The sequence below is a fragment of the Hipposideros armiger genome, unplaced genomic scaffold (genome assembly GCF_001890085.2).
Source record: "Hipposideros armiger isolate ML-2016 unplaced genomic scaffold, ASM189008v1 scaffold_13, whole genome shotgun sequence".
Classification (NCBI taxonomy): Eukaryota; Metazoa; Chordata; class Mammalia; order Chiroptera; family Hipposideridae; genus Hipposideros; species Hipposideros armiger.
The window spans coordinates 6,352,914-6,370,511 of NW_017731363.1; the positions used below are offsets into that span (position 1 = coordinate 6,352,914).

The window sequence follows — 17,598 nt, forward strand, 5'->3', positions numbered from 1 at the left end:
TATTTTGCATTAGCTAATCTTTTCTGTGAGCTTTTCTTTATCACTACCTGGAGGTCATGTGCAAGCTGAAAAAACCAAACAATAAACTGCTGTGATGCTCACCACATTCCTAGAGTCACTATATTAGGGTAGCTAGAGTATCAGGGAGACAATGAATGGGATCTTCTTTTGCCCCTGCCATGGATGACACAGCCCGAAATGACCCTCCCTTGGCACAGATACAAGTTAATTCATCAATACCTTCTTTGTGATCCTCAAATCTATCAGTCAATGGAATTTTATATAGGAAAGAGAACTTTATGTGTGCTCTTTGCTTTAATAAAATTGGAATAGAAAAGTTTGTCATCTGACACAGGACTAATTTACATGTTGTAAATATAAATATAATTTGGGAGGTAATTCATTCCTGCATAGGCCCAGAATTCCTGAATAAACTAGATAACAAATGAAAATTTCATTGTAGCAGCAATACATTTATTAGGAATCACTGAAGGTTCCTATATATGCCCTATGGTTTGCATGTGGCCTACACTTTGCCAACTTTCAGAAAGCATTGATTCAAATTGCAAAAGAGCTGGTATTCTGCCAGTGCTCCAATGGCTGAACTGGCATGTTGAAAGAAAGTCAATCAGGAAGCAGACCTCACCAAGTGCTTGCCTCCTCTTCCAAAGCAAGCCTCTTCTAGAAGAAGAAAAGCAAGGGTTTAAAAAAGAGAGAAGCCAGAAGAGAAGTGAGAAGGAGATGAAGATGAAGAGGGCAAAAAGAGAAGAAAAAAAAGGTGCTTTCATATTTTCAGTTGCCACAATAGCCCCAGTGGACTTAATTGGTATTCATCTGAGGAAAAAAAAATAATCAAGGAAACCAATTGAAAATTATAAAAGAAAATAAAGGTCTGTTTTTGTCTTGAATGTTGAGTTCTGTGTTGTTTTGACTGTTGAACACAGTGAATCAGATTTATAATGTGACTCTGCCCCTCACCCCTCCTTTGAAAATAAAAGGACTCTTTGTCTGGTCTTAAAATGTTTAGTAATTGGTGGCATTTTGTGGTAGCCTGGCATCTCAATCCCTCATCCTTCCTCATCCCACTACTGTGTCTTGTGATGTTGCGTATGTGTATGATGTGTAGGGGTCGGGGGTGGGGGGCTTACTTATCTCTAATAAGAGCCACACTCTTCCATCACTAGGAAATGTTTCTCTGTTCCGTCTCATTGTGATTCCTTGTTCATATGTGCTGCCCAAAGATAAATCTATACTCAATTATTCTTACAGCTGTCAAACCAGATTCTTTGTAGAATTATGTTGTTTTTTGGTTGAATGCTTTTATTCCCCCTTAATGGCAAAAAGAGGGAAAAAAACTTTCAGTTTTGATTTATTTAATAGCTATGTTTGTCACTTTTTATATTAAATCTTTACTTGTCCTTCTTAGAGTAAAACTGCATTAAAATTTTATTTTAAAAAAATCAGTCATCTGGCCCAGTATTCCACAAACTTTAAGAACTGGGGAGAAAGAAACATGGGTAAGAATACTTTTTAAGCAAAATATATACTCCCTACAGTTTTAGGTAATATGGAAGGTTATTTATAAAATAAAAATTTACTATGTAAAAATACGTCTGCCTCCTAAATCCTAAAACTATAATCTGAATCTCTTTTTTTCTTTACCTTCTTTCAAGAACTGAAAAATTAATAATACATTAGGCTATTAAACTACTATAATTCACATCTGTTAGGCCTCCCATTTCTCCCCCACTCTCTACTCTATGAAATTACATCTAGCTTTAGATGCAGTTTTGCCTTGAGGCAAAAAGAATGATAACTACTAAGTAATTCCTCGGGGTCCTTTCCTGGCCTATGATTTTATGAAATGGAATTATGCTGTTAAAATATATCCTTGTTTTTACAACTCCATTTAGTTATTCTGAATGACCTTGTGATTTTGTGCCTTCCTGTTTCCAAACCATTCTTGATTAAAATTCCCTACCTCATTTCAATCTGGCTCTTAACCCACAAAGCAGTTCCTTCTTTTTATAGTCCTCCATCCACCCATCCCTCAAAATCCTCTAGGTGTTGTAAACATTCAAGAAAGAGCCAACAGAGAATTAAAAAGCTGTTATTTAAAGGGATTTTTGTATTTTTAGATTATAGTTGTAATGTAGATATATGATTAGGAAATTAAAATTCATTATAGAGGAATTAGCAATAGCATGTGCTGATGAAAACAAGGAACTTTCTAAATGGGAGGCCTCAATAATCATACCTAACAATAGCTGCTAACCTCAGCAGCAGAGCCATACATTGAATGTGAAACTTAAATGAAGCTACTTTTTAATCTTAAAGGTGATCGATCCTTTTAAGTTAAGGTACTGTGTTTGTGGGCTTTGGGGGCAGTTGTAGGTACACTCTAAAAAAATTTAAGAGTGCTGTATTTTAAGGACATCTCACAATCATTAATACCTACTGTTAAATACACAGCTCAAATGATTACTGACAAAATTAGCAGTATTGAATTCTTGTTAAAATCATGGATTCTGGAGCTAGACTGCCCGGTTGGAATTCTAGCTCCACAACTATAAAATGAAAATCAAATAGATCTTCTCTTAGTATTGTTATAAGGATTAAATGAGATTATGAATGTTAAGCATTTACCCTACTTCTTGGCACATATTAATATTAACTATTATTATTACCAATTAGACAGTCTTTTATTTTTTACCTATTTCAGAAACCCTAAAATATTCACATGGACAACATTTCATATTTATTCCTTTGGCCAAAACAATTAGTAATTTCTCAAATAGAACTCTTTGGCTCTCTGTTAAAGGAAATGTGATATAGCCCTAATCCTATCTACCACTCCAAGCAAAATCCAAGTTCATCTTTGTTTATCACTGTTGAGAAAGATATGACATCAATACTCAGGCAATTAAAGAACAAGATGGGAGTTCGATTTGTTCAAATAGATCTAAGATTCTTTCCTGAACCAGCTTGTAAGGTTTTTTTCCTCAAAAATACTTAAATTTAATTGGAGTATTTTCTTCCCAGGTCTTACAAATGCTGAATAGCTTCTCTTAGTATGTGCCAGCTTTTCCCTTACATTTGCATATAAATATATTCCCATATTTCATTTAATTAATACATTATTATTGATCATTTATAATCATTTACTATATTTACAATGTGGCAGGCATTACTATGGCAGTCACATGAAACCTAGTTATCCTTGATGGCACATTATTGGAAGATTTTTATAATCAAATAGGCTCCAATGAATGCCATTCTACCTTATGAAGTCTGGAAAAATGTAAAAATCAGTTCATTGCTAAACCAGGAGAGCTCTCTTAATCAGCACTTCTATGCCTATCAATATAAAGATAAGGGATATTTATTAATGTTTTAAAATATTAAATTATGTGCAGGATTGTTTCTGTGTTGTGTACCTTTTGTACTCTAATTCCTTGAACTTAATGGACTCAGTATATTTATAGTGATTTGCTATTTAAAGAATATTTTGTTAATCAGAGCATCCTATTATTTGATCATTCTATAACAACTGGCTGCCTGTAACTAATTTACCCAGTATAACTAGCAGCTGTGGGTTTGTTTCTTTTTTTTTTTTTTTTAATGTAATAGAGTGTTTTCCCAATCATCCATTATCCTGTTTTCAGATGGTTTTGATTTTTTTGGTAGATTTTTGGAGTGTCAGATAACTGTTTATTACACTGGATTCATTTTTCTCTCTTTTTGGACATTGCAGGTGAAAGTAGGGAAGAAAAGTTAGGAGACTCATTGCAAGATTTGTACAGGGCATTGGAGCAAGCCAGTCTGTCACCACTGGGAGAACATCGCATTTCAACCAAGATGGAATACAAGCTATCATTTATAAAGAGATGCAATGATCCTGTGATGAATGAGAAACTACACAGGCTGAGAATTCTCAAAAGCACTTTAAAGGTAAGAAAGGAAATGGAAGGAGAAAGTCCTTTCAAGAGATTCATTTCTGAGTTCAAAGGCCATGACCAGATACACTAGATGAAGAAATACAAAATGGGGTGGGCGAGGGGGGAAGATAGGTAAACCGGAAGAAACTAAAACTGAGCTGTTCCTATAGAATAATAAGTGTGTGGGTAAAAAGGAAATAATCTTATCTTTTCATTAACATCTCAAAGCACTGACTAAATGTTATGTGACTTAGTTCCAGGAGAAAACAGGATGTAATTAATTATTTTTTCCAAAAATACAAGGCTGGTGTTATTTCTCAGTCTTTCGTTTTCCTAAGATAAAGGTGCCATGTAGTGTAATTAATATAGTTATTAAAAGAACACAGCATGCATGCAGATGCAATAGTGGGTGCTAAAAGGGTTTGCAATATTTCATATCTATTTCCTGCGGCACATTTGGAGTGAAGCCACAGTGATTCATGTTCCATGTAGAAATTTCATAATTGTTCTGTTTACACGATCAGTTCCCAATTCTCATGTTACTTTCCTATTATACATTTCCATAAGTGCTTACATTGTCTCCAGTCTTATTATGTTACCCCCAGATTAGGGAGAAGGTGATGGGGAGAGGGGGAGCAGAGAAGCAGGAAGTTGAAGGAGGCAGAAAAGTGAGCCCCCTCACTGCGCACATGCGTGGGGGGGGGGCTTGGGGGGGGGGGGGCTGCCACACAAACTCTCCCTAAACAGGCCCTGCACCCTTGAAAAATCAAACCCAAAAAAGAACTACCATACAGAGTAGTATATAACACAGTTTTTTCAAGAAACAAAAGGTCAAAGGACTCCTTTGGGAAATATTTCTGATTCATAGTGTATTGCTCACGTTTTGTGATTCTGAAACATAGATGAGCACCAAAGAGATAAACGACATAGAAAATGCATTAGTTGAAAAAATTTCCCATAGCATGCAACCAAGTTTTCAGAGTCAACTCGTTTTGAATCGGTATTCATGAAAATACTATTCAAATCTGTGGGACCAGCCTAATGGCTTTTGGGTAACTAAGACCAGAATTTTTAAAAGAGCTATATAATATTCATAGTAATTCTGGTGATCAATCCTACTCCAAAGAGACCCTTACCCTCCCACTTTTCAGACCCCCACCCCTCACCTCCAGGTCCAAACTGCCTGGTTGTGACAGCAGGCAGGCATTTTGAAACAGGTCAGGCTCAAGTATTTTAAAGGCCTACTCCTGTCTCTCTCTCTCTCTCAGCCCCTGTCTTTCATGATCTGTAGATTCCCAAAAAGTGTTTTCTTCCAGTAGCAAAGAATTTGTTTAGTTCAGTGAATATTGATGAGTCACCTGGTATGTGATACTGTGCCCTACTCGCTGGGGCAAACAAAGATGACAATAAGTCACTGTAAATAATGCCCCTCATTGGTAAAATGAACTATAGAGCCCTATACTTTTTAGTGTGGGAAATGAATAGGAAATGGAAATCTCCCATTAGGGAAGGACAACTTCCACTCTGAAAGGGTGGGCCATTTTGCATTGCAGGCCCCTGATGCTACAGGAAGGAAGCCATAACTTTCGCACTGCAAATGTTATGTATTTGTGGTGACAGGAGGGCCATGCTCTCTCTCATGCAAGCATGAGGAACTGACCATCTAGCAGTAAAAATAGGACAGTGCAAATGTAACTCAAGACACAGAATGTGATAAGTCCACGCAATGGCAATGATAAAGTGTTATGGGCCATCTATGAGGTAGAGAACATCTTTTCCAATTGTTAAACGAAGGTTTCAAGAAATGAGAGGCGTTTTGAAATGGATCTTAAAGAATGAAAAAGGTTTCCATAGGCAGAGATGGGAAACAAGAGAAAAAATAAACCACACAGAATGGGTGATACAAGGCATACCATATGGTGTAGAAAAAAGTACACAAGGATTTGAGTCTAAATAGCTGAGTTTGAGTATGCCAGAGTCATTTATTATGGACTTCTTAATTTTTTCCCTGTTAACTTTTTATTTTAAAGTTGAACAAAAGTTTGTCTGCATCTTAACTGTTGAATCCTTTTGCTTTTCAGGCCAGAGAAGGGGAAGTAGCCATTATTGATAAAGTCCTAGACAATCCAGACTTGACATCTAAAGAATTCCAGCAATGGAAGCAGATGTACCTCGATCTTTTCTTGGATATCTGTCAAAATACCACCTCAAATGACCCATTAAGTATTTCTTCTGAAGTAGATGTAATCACTTCCTCCCTAACACACACTCATTCGTACATTGAAACGCACGTGTAGGTGTGTAAGTGTTTTCTGCCTTCAGGCCATCTGGTACCTCCTGGTACTTTGAACAAGTATATACGGTAGTTTTTATATCAGTGTGTGGGACACTTGACAAGCTATACTTCAGTGTCACCAAACTGTATGAAACAAACTATATATGGTCATTATACCATTGTCTTTAATGAGCATTTGTATATTTTATATGCAGTTAGTGCTCAGCTTATGTTTACCATGTGCAAAATCAACTGTCTTCAATGACTTAAAATTAACTTTTGCAAACAATTCTGAAGACAGGTGGTCTTCAAGTAGAAAAAAACACAAAACGGCAGTTTTCTAAGGTCATCTTTTCTCCCTTTAAGTTAATTTTATATAAACAAGACTTCAAAAGTAAATCACATTTTTTCAGGTGCAGACATCCTTGTGGGTGGGAAAGAATTTAAACCTTTTTTATATTTATTAAAATGTTCTAAGAATTTTCTTAAACATTGCACAAAGTTTAATGCTGTAGTTTTATTTTTGTGAAATGTAGATGCGCATACAAGAGTTAAGCAAACTAGAAGAGCATCAACATAAGAAAAGTTCAGGTATCTGATATTCGTCTTAATAGTCTATTAACTTGTGAAAGCTGGTTAATGGAAACACTATTCCAAATCTATGGGGACACTTACTGGTGTATCAGGGCAAAGCTTTGTAAGATGTTTTTGTAACTAAGACCAAAATTGAAGATAGAGCTGCTTTATTTTCTTGGTTTAAATCTTCCTTTATTTTTGTAGTGATGAAATGCTGATTGTGTACAGAGGAATTTGAGAATGGATTTTTTAAAACACACCTAACACACCCAGAAAGGCAGCTAACAGATACATATATATATATATATATATAATTTCAGCCCAAACTCATGTTTTTGAACTCCAACTCTTAAAATGCTACAAGGTATAAACTGAAATGAATCAACTTTCCAGTTAGTTTCCAATTTTCCCCCTAGTACATTAATTAAACATACGTAATTTTACTTCAGGCAGGGAAGTAAAATATGTTTTGTTACAGCCTGATGTGTTATTATATAGAAAACAATGTTGCGAACTAAAAATGTACCTCTCTCCTGAGGAGCAAGAGGATGACGGTCATTTAGAGATCTGTCACATTGAATTATATGAGAGAAACGATTTTATAGAGGTTTTTCCTAGCTTCATGAATTGTTCTATAGAGTGGATGAAGTCTATGAAAAAGTCCTCTTCTTATATTTCCATTTATAAGCATCTCGTTTTTGAAAGTGATCACAGCATGATAATGACTGTGCTGCTTTTTAGTGTCTGGCTGCATAACGTACAAGTCACAATTTGCTGTTTTTTTAGGAGGAGGAAGGGACCCTCCTTTACTATTCTATATCCTAAAATCTACTTCTAATCAGCTTTATACTGTTGCCTGTACAGCTCAGTGAATGTACTTTCATCTCTAAGAGTTCAGATATATGCCAGTGAATATTTTTGCTGTAGAGGAGAAAGTAAAAACTCCACAGCGGGGATCTTTTTCTTTGCTTTTGAAACCACCATTGAATCACTTATCGTTTTGCAGACTTTGCACAACTGTACAGGAGAGTGGCCTTTCTACAGCACATTTTCAGTAATCCTATATTTAGTCAAAATGGATGAGAAATCATGTATTAATGTTTGTATGGAATTTTGAGTCCAGTGTAATATTTTTATCATTTAAAAAACCTATTTGTAAAAACATTTATTTACTGCATGGATATTGACGCACATTAAATTTGTGGGATTTTGTATATGTAAAAAACTAACAAAAAACAAAAACGGAAAAAAAAAAACCTCGTCCTAAAATGAAGTGTGCTTGTTACAGGTGTTTAGACTTGTTGATGTTTACTAGACCAAATGTGTACATTCACTTAAAAATATCTGTACCTGATGGATGTGTCATGGATACAGTGGCCAGGTTGTGCCCTGTAAACAGCAAGCAGTTGATGGAAAGACTAGCTGTGTTGCTACTAAGCAGCTTTTCCTTTTGTAAAGTCGGCTCTGTTGTTTTAAATGGTAAAAATTAAACTAATGAATTTTAAAAGACTTGTGGCTAGCCTAGCATGAAAGAGACCTTTTAACAGTATATATCTGTACATTTTATTGCATTAGTTTCAAATCTAGGAAAGAGGCAGCACTGTAAACTGAAGTCAAATAAATTCGGCTCTTAATGCATCCTCATAAAGCACCTACTTTATTCATCAAGTCCTCACCATATTTCTTTGTAACAGAATCACACAGTCACCTTTCCATCCCTCCACAATTATGAGTTCTAACTTTGCTACTCCAATGAACAATCACCTGTGCAGTGTACACAAGCATCTTCTCTGAGCCCCTGTAAAATCAAGCCGGTTTCCCATTTGCCTGCCATGAACTTGAAATTTTCACTCCTCTTTCCTTTCTCTGTGATTCTTTGGGGAAATTGGGGAGGGTGGGTGAAGGAGCCACCAAAAATAAGGGGGTTTTTTTGGTTTTGTTTTAATATAACCTACAGCATGTCTACAGAATGAACATTTAAATAGGATGAAAGAAATAGGGTTTTGTTTTTGTTAGATGTTCCACTTAACCAGAAGAGCCTCATTGTTATGGCTAAGGGTTGCTGACATAAAACTTAAAACCAATGAGCTGCCTAAAGCTAAGGCAAAAGCAGACAAAGGGTAACTAAGGATGAGGGACAGAAAAACTTAACCTAGGTCATTATCTCAAAAAAAAAAAAAGGTGCTCTCCTAAGAGTTTTTTTTCCATCCAAGTTCCATAGTTATTTTAAACCGTCAGAGCAGAACCATGTTTCTGGATGATAAAATCATAGTTTTCCTTACAATGATTTCGTGCTGTTTAACCAAGGCACTTTCCCTTCACTGTTTATTCAGATAATGCCATGTTCTAGGACTATTTATTACAGCCTTTATAGCTTATGATTTCCTGGGTCTTGTATATAACTTATGATGGTACATTTTTGGCCATTTGTTTGTTTGTTTGGCACAAAAGTAATCACTGTTTAGCACCTAGGGAAACACTTCAACTGTAAGAGGGAAAACAGGGTCATATTTTACTTTTGAAAGTCCATCTCTAGCCCAGCATGAGAATTTCTAGAAATCCCCAGCTCACTGAAGCTGATTCATATATCCTATTTGACCCCTCCTGTCTCCCACTCTCAGCTTAAAGGGAAACGTCCCTCTTTGGCCAAGCCCTTGTTTGCCTCCTTAACCTTCAGAAGCCACTGTGTTCCCAGGGCCCCATTCTTAAGAAAAACCCACGTGTTTCTCTGTAAACCTGCTCAAGCACTATTTTCTCCTCTGTAGCCAGAGACTGCCCTAACCCATGAAGCCCAGCACTAAATCAGGAGCCTCTCTGGTCTCTCCCTCCCTCTCCTCGTCCCCACCTTCGGCCAGCTGCAGCACTGCGCACTGCAGGCCACTCCAGGCCCAGGGCAGCGCACAGCCGATGTCCTCCCAGCGGTCCAGGTCGAGGTCATAACCCACCACGTTGCGGGTTGGCACCTGGCGCGAGTCCCGCCACTTGACACCGCCCAGCAGCAGCGCTGTCTCCTCCACCACGGCCAGCCCATAGCAGAAGCGGTCGTAGGGCAACGGCCGCAGTCGAGTCCACTGGTCGGTGCCGGGGTCGTAGCGCTCGATCTCAGAGAAGGGCTCATAGCGCCCCAGAAAGGCGAACACCGCGCCGCGCAGGGCAGCCATGTGGTGCCCAAAGCGGGCCGTGCCCATAGGCGCCCTCTTGCTCCACGTCCGCTCCCCGGGGCCCAGGGCACACACGTCCCTGAGGCTGCTCGTGCCGCCCTCGCCACTCCGCGCCTTGCCCCCGGAGATGTACACCACGCCGCGGTCCCCGACAGCCCCCGCGTGACCGTGCAGCGCCCGCGGGAGCGCCGCTGCCGCCGTCCAGCGGTCCCGGCGCAGGTCATACATCTCCACTGAGGCCAGCGCCTCGCCGCCCGCGCCCAGGCCCCCGACGGCCAGAAGCCCCTCGCCCAGGGCGCCGCACCAGAAGTGAGCCCGCGCTTCTCGCATAGCGGGCACCGCCGTCCAAGTGTGGAAGCGAGGGTCGTAACGGTGCACTTGGGCCGTGACTGCCCGCGGGCCGTCAGCCAAGGGAGAGAAGCCACTGCCCAAAGGGCTCTCCCCACCTAGAACGAACAAGAAGTTGCCCGCCGCGCACACGCTGTGTCCCAGTAGTGGGGCGGGCAGCCGCGTGAGGCTGCACCAGCGGTGGTTGTACACGTCGAAAGCCACCACGTCCTGGGTGAGCTCCCACTCCTCTTCCTCGTCCTCTTCCAACTGCTCCTCTTCCTCCTCCTCGGGCTGAGCCGCGGCGCCCCTGCCCCTGGCTGCACCCCGCGGGGCTGCAACCTCCTCAGTCACCGCCTCCCTTGTCCTGAGCCCCCCGACCAACAAGATGCGGGTTTGGGGGCTCCGGACACTGGTCTGCTCTCCCTGCACGAGCGGCTGGCGGGAGGGCGCCGTGTGGTAGTTGAGGGCCTGGATGATGAGGCCCTTGACCCGGGCGGGAAGTGCGAGGCCGGAGCCCGAGTACATGCGCCGCAGCACGTCGGCGGGCACCAGGCCGAAGCGGACGCGCTCAAGCAGCGCGGCGCAATGCACCAGGCGTTCGGCCTTGGGCTCCTGCCGCAGCCAGGCTAGCGCCAGGCCCAGCAACCGGGACTCGGGCACCCGCGCCACATCGGGGGCACCCAGCACGGCCACCAGCGACGTGGGGTTGAGCTCCAGCAGCCCCATAGGGCCTGCGCCCCGCGCCAGCATCTCCCTCAGGTGACGCACAATGCAGCGCTCCGATGCATCCAGCGTGTGCGCCAGGCCGAAGCGCGCCGCTACGTTAGCTGCAAAGCAGCAGTTCTCCGGGGCCAGCTGGCGCTCCAGGTAGCGGCCGCACAGCTCCAGGGCCTCTGTGACCTGCAGGTAGCTGGCGGCCTCCAGCGTGTCCTCTACGGTGTCCATGGAGAGCGGCAGCCAGGCGGTGTAGATGAAGTCGAGCAGGCGCTGCAGGCCGGCCGCCGACGGCACATGCAGGTGGATCACGGGCGCCCGGGATTCTCGGGTGTGGTTCTTGAACAGGGCCCTGAAGTAGTCGCTGGAGCACGCGAGGAGCGACCTGTGCGCCGGGAACTCGCTGCCCTCGGTCTCCAGTGTCACGTCGCACAGGAAGCCCTCGGCGCGCAGGGCCTGGTAGCCGGTGAGCAGCGCGCTGCCATGAGCTTTGCAATAAGACAGGAAGTAACTCATGATGCCCAGGGCGGGAAGCGGCCAGGCGGGCGCTGGGGCCAGCCGGGCGCGGCCGGAGGCATCTCGGAGCCCGGCACCCCCGGGACACTCACGTGAGCCGCAAAGGCCGTAGCAAGGTCTGGTTTTTGCCTGCTCAGCTTAAAGCGGGATGCTTCTTTGTCCACATCCGTAGATCTCCCGCTGCGACCCTCGGAGCCAGTTCGGTTGGGGAACGTTTTCCAAAGCCCCTGGTGGCGGAGGGCGCGGAGTTTGGTGTCTGTTGGGATGGGTGGCGGGGTGCAGGGTTTGGTTTTGGCGGCTGCCGAGGCTGTCAGCTCGTTGCCTAAAGCTCCCTCCCCGGCCCAGTTTGAGGAACCCACACCTACGCAGGGGCCGCAGGGGCCGCGCACCATCACCTGGAAGGGCCGAGCTGCGAGGGGACTGACTCCCGGGGGTGCTGGATCTCCGACGGCCCAGATGCGCAGATGTAGCCCGGCTCGGGGCGTCCCGGGAGTGCGAGGCGAGGGCTCTGACTTACCGGGGGTGGACGAGGAGGACGGGTTCTGAGGACACCCGCAAGGGCCGGGGACAACTGGCTGTGGGGCAAGGGGGGAGAGAGTGTTCCGCGCGGAGGATCAAATCAGAGCCTGGGGGATTAGGGCGGGGGGTGCGCGGGTCAGCTCGGCCGGTCGGAGGCGTGATTGGGTGCCGCACATAACAGGCCTGTAGCTCACAGCGACAGGAATAGCGCGCGGCCTCGGCCTCCCGGGAGCGCCCCGCCCCGCGCCCTGGCTGCTGGCCGCCAACCGAGGGCCGTGGCGCGGAAGGAAGCAGCCTGGGCCTGTGACCTGACTCCGGTGACCCGGCGAGCCGCCGGTCCCCAGGGGGTCCCGGGAACCCAGCGAAGGGGACGCTCACTGGAGAGACGCGAGTCGCCCGGGCCTCTCTGTCTGGTGGTGTCTGAGAGGGGGCGCCCGGCTGGGCTGGAGGAGTGTGGATCCTCCTCCCCCGCCCCCGTGCCCCTGGAATGAAGCCTCTGGCTCCCAACTTTCTGTTTTGAGGAGGCCCTAATTAATCCAGCGGGAGGAGGGATTAAGAGGCTACTTTGCGCGCTGACACCCAGGAGGCTGCTGTGCGCAGAGGAGCCACTGGTGGGAACCACGCCTGGTCGAATCCGTGATCTCTCCCAGCGGCGCTTGGTAACACGTCCCTCACCTGGACTCACCCTTGCAAGATGCTGGGCCTACTCTGCACCCTTCCCGAGGCGGCTCGCGTCTCCAGGGCTAGCGCACATTCCGCATTCGGGAATTTGCTTCCCTGCCCCCCACCCGCTTCCCGGCTCCCTGACCCCAGCTGAGGTCTCCCTTCCTGTTCTTGGACCCTGCCCGGCCTATCCCTTGGCAAAGTATACAAGGAAATTGTAGGTGACTTGGGTTTTCTGCCTTTGAATGACCACTTCCTGTAAGAAAATAATTCGTTCCAGTTTCTCTCCCTGACTATCCAGGCTCTGATCTAATTACTGCCTGCTACGTCTAAAATGCAGTGACAAGATAATGGGCAGTAAGGTTGCAAAGCTCGGTAGGGGCTGGAGTTTCGTGGGGCAGCTCCTCATGAAGTTATTTTTACAACATGTACCCAGCACAGAAATGATGACTAAAACCACCCCAATATTGAGACATTAGGAAAACATTTCCCCATCTTCTCCATCCTGCTATTAAATAACTAAGTGATTAATAGAACTTCTTTCTTGCTAATTTGGATGGAGGTTTCTCTGTGTTTTGCTTTCATCTGAAATTGATTTTGCTATTTTCTCATGCAGCCCCTCTGGCAATCTGTTTTAAGTGAACCGTTTGAGGGCATCTGAAATAACTTGTATTTCTGACAGTTGGGGTTATATTTCATAGGGAAAAAAGCCCAAGGAAAGATAAAGTTCTATCTTTTTCTGCCTGGTATGCCATCGGTATTTACAAGGTCTTTCATTGGAAATAATTCTGGAAGTGCATGAAAATATTAGTAAAATGATTTTGCTTTCTTGTCAAAGATGGAACTGCTTTATGACTTTATTAGCCAAATTATAAAATGCAGGCAGGTGCTCGGGTTAAGGGCTTGCTTAAACTCCAGAGGCTAAAACTACTCCAACTTGAACTCCTAATGTTATCATTACAGATGGGTTCAGAGGGGGTGCTGGTTGGTTTTTTTTTTCTAAGTAGTAAAATTCTTAGTTCAAAAATACCAGTCTGGTTCACTGTGCACAGATCTGTATGGTGAAATTAAATGGCCTTTATGCACCCTAATAGAATTTTGCTAGCAGGGATATTTGAGATCATTTAACTAAACCCTCTCGTTTTTGCAGCAATTTCTTGTTTTCCTTTTTAAACAAATGTGGCAAATGAGCCCCAGAGAGAGTACAGTTTGTCTGGGTGACTTGGATATTGAGTTACAGAGTCTGGACCAGAATCCAGGGCTCCTTCCCCACTGTATTATGTGACCTCGTGTATGATAAAAATAAAATAGTGCAACACACAGTTTATTTAAACCAAATTTCAGAGTGATAAAGTTTAAGTACAGTTATTTAAACAGCATATTTTTAACCCCCAAATCAGATCACATCCCATCACATCTGTTCATCACCATGCATTTGGGTTGAATCCGAAATGTCACACTTACATGACAATATAGATGCTTGCGGAGAACTTGAAACTCTAGACATCAATAATCCAATTTTTTAACAAGTATGTGTTCATTGCTGGTCCAACAGGCCACCTTAACGTGTTTTGCTGTTGACGATATGATAAACTGTGTTAACTGAAGAAATTTTCATGTTAGATATGTTTACAAGGTCTTGTTTAGAAAATGTAACTGTCAGTCCAAGAACATTCTTGTCCTTTGAGTAATGTTTATGGAATACTTTAATTCTGTGCAATATTAGTATGCTAAATAACATTTCAGTGTGTACTTCTTTAGTTGTTGTGGTAGATGTGTGTCTTAAGTTGGGTCCCCTAGAAGCAGACCCTGCAACCCAACCTGAATGCATGGTGATGAGCAGATGTGATAGGATGTGATCATTTTGTTGGAAATGATCTGCTTGTGAGTTGCTGTCCGCCTTTAGACTATCAACTCCTTGAGGGCAGGGACTGTTTCTTGGTCTTTGTATCTCCAGCCCCTCTCATGGTCCTTGGCATAACTAATGTTGAATTGAGCAGATATAGGAAGTGGCAACATCAGTAAGAGGAGTAAAGGGTTATTAAGAGGAACTTGCCTGGGGCAATTACATCCTTCTCTCTGGTTGTCTTTCTTCCCTTCACACAGCTGGGGTTGGAGACACATCCTGGTAAGGCTGTGAGCTTACATCCCTAGGGATCAAGTGGGTGGCCGTGGGTGGCCCCTGACAGGGGAGTCCAGGTGGACTTGACTCTTGAAAGAAGGCTAGACCACCTCATCCAGCCACTGCTGCAGCCTGCTGCTGCCATGGAGCCCGAGTTTTTTACCCAGACCAACCCCGCATGGCTCTCGGCATCCAGTCAGAAGCGCTGCTACTCCTCGTACCTAGACGCTGGGCCCCAGGCATTCCAGCAGCCCTTCCATGCCCCGGTTTGTGTGGCTGTGCTTCTGCTGAATGCCCAGCTACACACTCCAGCATACCTGTTGGGACCCTGAAATTTGCCCTGAACCCCCGCCCCTTGTCAGAACTGTGACCTGCTGTCAACGATCCCTTCCATACATATGCACTTCCCGTGACAGAACCTAGCACTAAAGTCCTCAAGCACCCGCCTCACTTCCCACATTAAGGTGGCACTCCTAGTCAGCCATGGCACTCCACTTAGCCTGAATTGGCCCAACCTAGCTAAACCTAAATTCCATAGCTCTCACCTCTAAAATAATTGTATATATTGAAAAAAATCCCAAACCACAAATATTCATGCATAATAGCTACTTAACATTTTTTTTTGCAAACATAATGTGCTTTTTCTGTTAACAGTTTTATTGAGATATAATCCACATACCATACAGTTCACCCATTTAAAGTAATACAGTTCAGTGCTTCTTAGCATATTTACCGAGTTGTGTAACCATAACCAGAGTCTAATTTTGGAACATTTTCATCACCTCAAAAAGAAGCCCATACCCTTTAACTATCACTTCTCTGTACCAGCCCCCCAAACCCTAAGTAACCACGAGTCTACTTTCTATCTCCATAGATTCTGGATATTTCCTATAAATGGAATCATACAATATGTGGTCTTTTGTGACTGACTGCTTTGACTTAGCATAATGAGTTTTTCCATCCATTGTAATGCACTTTTGAGGAAGAAAAAGACTGTATAATAATAGCATTGGGAACCTTTTCTCAAAACCACAAAACTCTAAAATATGCCTGTTTGATATTTAAGATACAGCTTTTGGCCGGTTAACTCTTTATCATCTATCACTGCTGGCTCTTTTGAATCCCAGTATGCTTCCTTCCAACACACGGTTTCTGGCAACCTCCATGGAAAGCCTATTATTAGAAATTGACACATTAACTAAGCTAATTGTGAAAACATGATTACAAACAATAACAGATATGTGGTAGCGAGAAAATCCCATGTTATCTTCACCCTCTTCCAAGAGCTTTTTTTGTGCTTGTGAAATGTATTTTGTCTTTGTGACATGCAATTCAAGCAAAAGGATTGCAAGGGGAGAGAGACAGAGAGGTGGGGGGGGGGGAAAGAGGAGGGAGGGGGAGAGAGAGAGAGAGAGGAGGTAGAGAGAGACAGAGAGGAGGGTGAAAGAGAGAGAGAGAGAGAGAGAGAGAGAGTGAGAGAGTATGTGTGTGTGTGTGTGTGTCTGTGTGTGTGTGTCTGTGTTGATCCTGAGTGATTCTGGCATTCTGGCCCAGCTGACAGCCTAAGGAGCCAGCAGTGTGGCAGTGGGGAAGGACAGGGCTTTGGGGTCAGACAGAGCTCGGCTCCAATTTCAGATCTGCCCCATGTGACTTTAAGCAAGTGACTTAAATTCTGTGTCATTTTATAAATTTTAAAAGGAACATACTGACTCTACACTCATAGCACTGTTAAAATAAAATTAGATTCTATATATACGACTGTTCCTGGCAAGTACACACACGAGATGTGAGTTTTTCCTTCTTCTCCTTCCTTTGGCTAAAGCCTTCTGACAACTTACACATAACACCAGAGCCCAAGCAGCCGGGAAATGCAATGGAGCAGTGGTTCTAAGCGGTTCCCTGCAGTATCACCTGGGAACCTCTTAATAAGTGTAAATTCTGAGCCCACTTCAAACCTGGCCTCAGAAACTCAGGTGGGGCTCAGTGATCTGCTTTAACAAGCCCTCCTGGTGACTGTGATGCTCTCAAAAGGGTGAGACCCAGCTGTAACAGAGGATTATTAGTAGTTTCTGCTACATCCTCAATTCCCTGTTCTTAGGAATGACTTGTTATGGATGCGATGTCAACTTTAAAAAAAAAAGAAGCCCACTAGCTCCAAAAGGTCAGAGGTCAGAAACCCAGATGGGAGAAATTTGTGGCCTCTGCTTCATGTCACATGACTGGTCACATTAAGAAAACTAGATTGTGGGCTCGTTTGACCTTCCGTACCCCTGCAAGATGATGAGGTTCACAACTTATCACTAGAGATGATGAAAATGATGATTTGGTAGCCAACACATTTTCCGAACAACACTTGACTGACTACTCAAACCAGAAGGTACCTGTATCGCCAATTTCCTATCTGGATGCCACATTTTAAGAGGCTCTGCGATGAATTGGGGAATGCCCAGCGAGGCCAGCCAGGAGGAGGTGGGGTCTGGAAACATTCTTTCTCTCACAGGGAGCTGGTGGCTGGGGCTAGAGGTTTTAGGCTGAAGAGAAAAGGACCCTCTGGGTGGTTAAACTACCACTATTTTCAACTTTCAGAAGGGCAAGAAGGACAGAGGTGGCCTTATGGCTACAGAGGGCAAACCCAGGACCAGTAGGCAGAAGTTTCAAAGAGAAATTTGGCCACAGCATAAATAAGAACCTTCTAGCAATTTAGAATCTTGAAAGAAAAGGTACCGGTAGGAGTAGAACGTGGCAGGCCATACGAAGAGTTACCTGAGGCTTAGAGAAGATAGG

At 43.9% G+C, this 17,598-nt stretch overlaps 2 protein-coding genes across 8 annotated transcripts in view; one reads left to right on the forward strand and one right to left on the reverse strand.

The window, feature by feature from the left end:
* CNKSR2 (connector enhancer of kinase suppressor of Ras 2) overlaps nt 1-8,427 on the forward strand; it is a 265,333-nt gene extending 256,906 nt beyond the window's left edge. For all 7 annotated transcript variants that reach the window (XM_019666991.1, XM_019667006.1, XM_019666999.1 and 4 more), the window contains 2 exons: nt 3,755-3,951; nt 6,020-8,427. In XM_019666991.1, the coding sequence (XP_019522536.1) occupies nt 3,755-3,951; nt 6,020-6,235 (413 nt within the window). In that variant the 3' untranslated portion in view covers nt 6,236-8,427. The remainder of the gene's footprint in view (nt 1-3,754; nt 3,952-6,019) is intronic.
* A 95-nt stretch (nt 8,428-8,522) lies between these two features.
* On the reverse strand, nt 8,523-11,526 carry KLHL34 (kelch like family member 34). Its single transcript, XM_019667080.1, has one exon. The coding sequence runs from the start codon at nt 11,508-11,510 to the stop codon at nt 9,567-9,569; it is 1,944 nt and encodes a 647-aa protein (XP_019522625.1). The 5' UTR covers nt 11,511-11,526; the 3' UTR covers nt 8,523-9,566.
* Nucleotides 11,527-17,598: the final 6,072 nt, after the last annotated feature.

Coding starts and splice junctions, on each gene's coding strand:
- KLHL34 (XM_019667080.1), bottom strand. CDS start 11,510: ATGAGTTACTTCCTGTCTTATTGCAAAGCTCATGGCAGCGCGCTGCTC.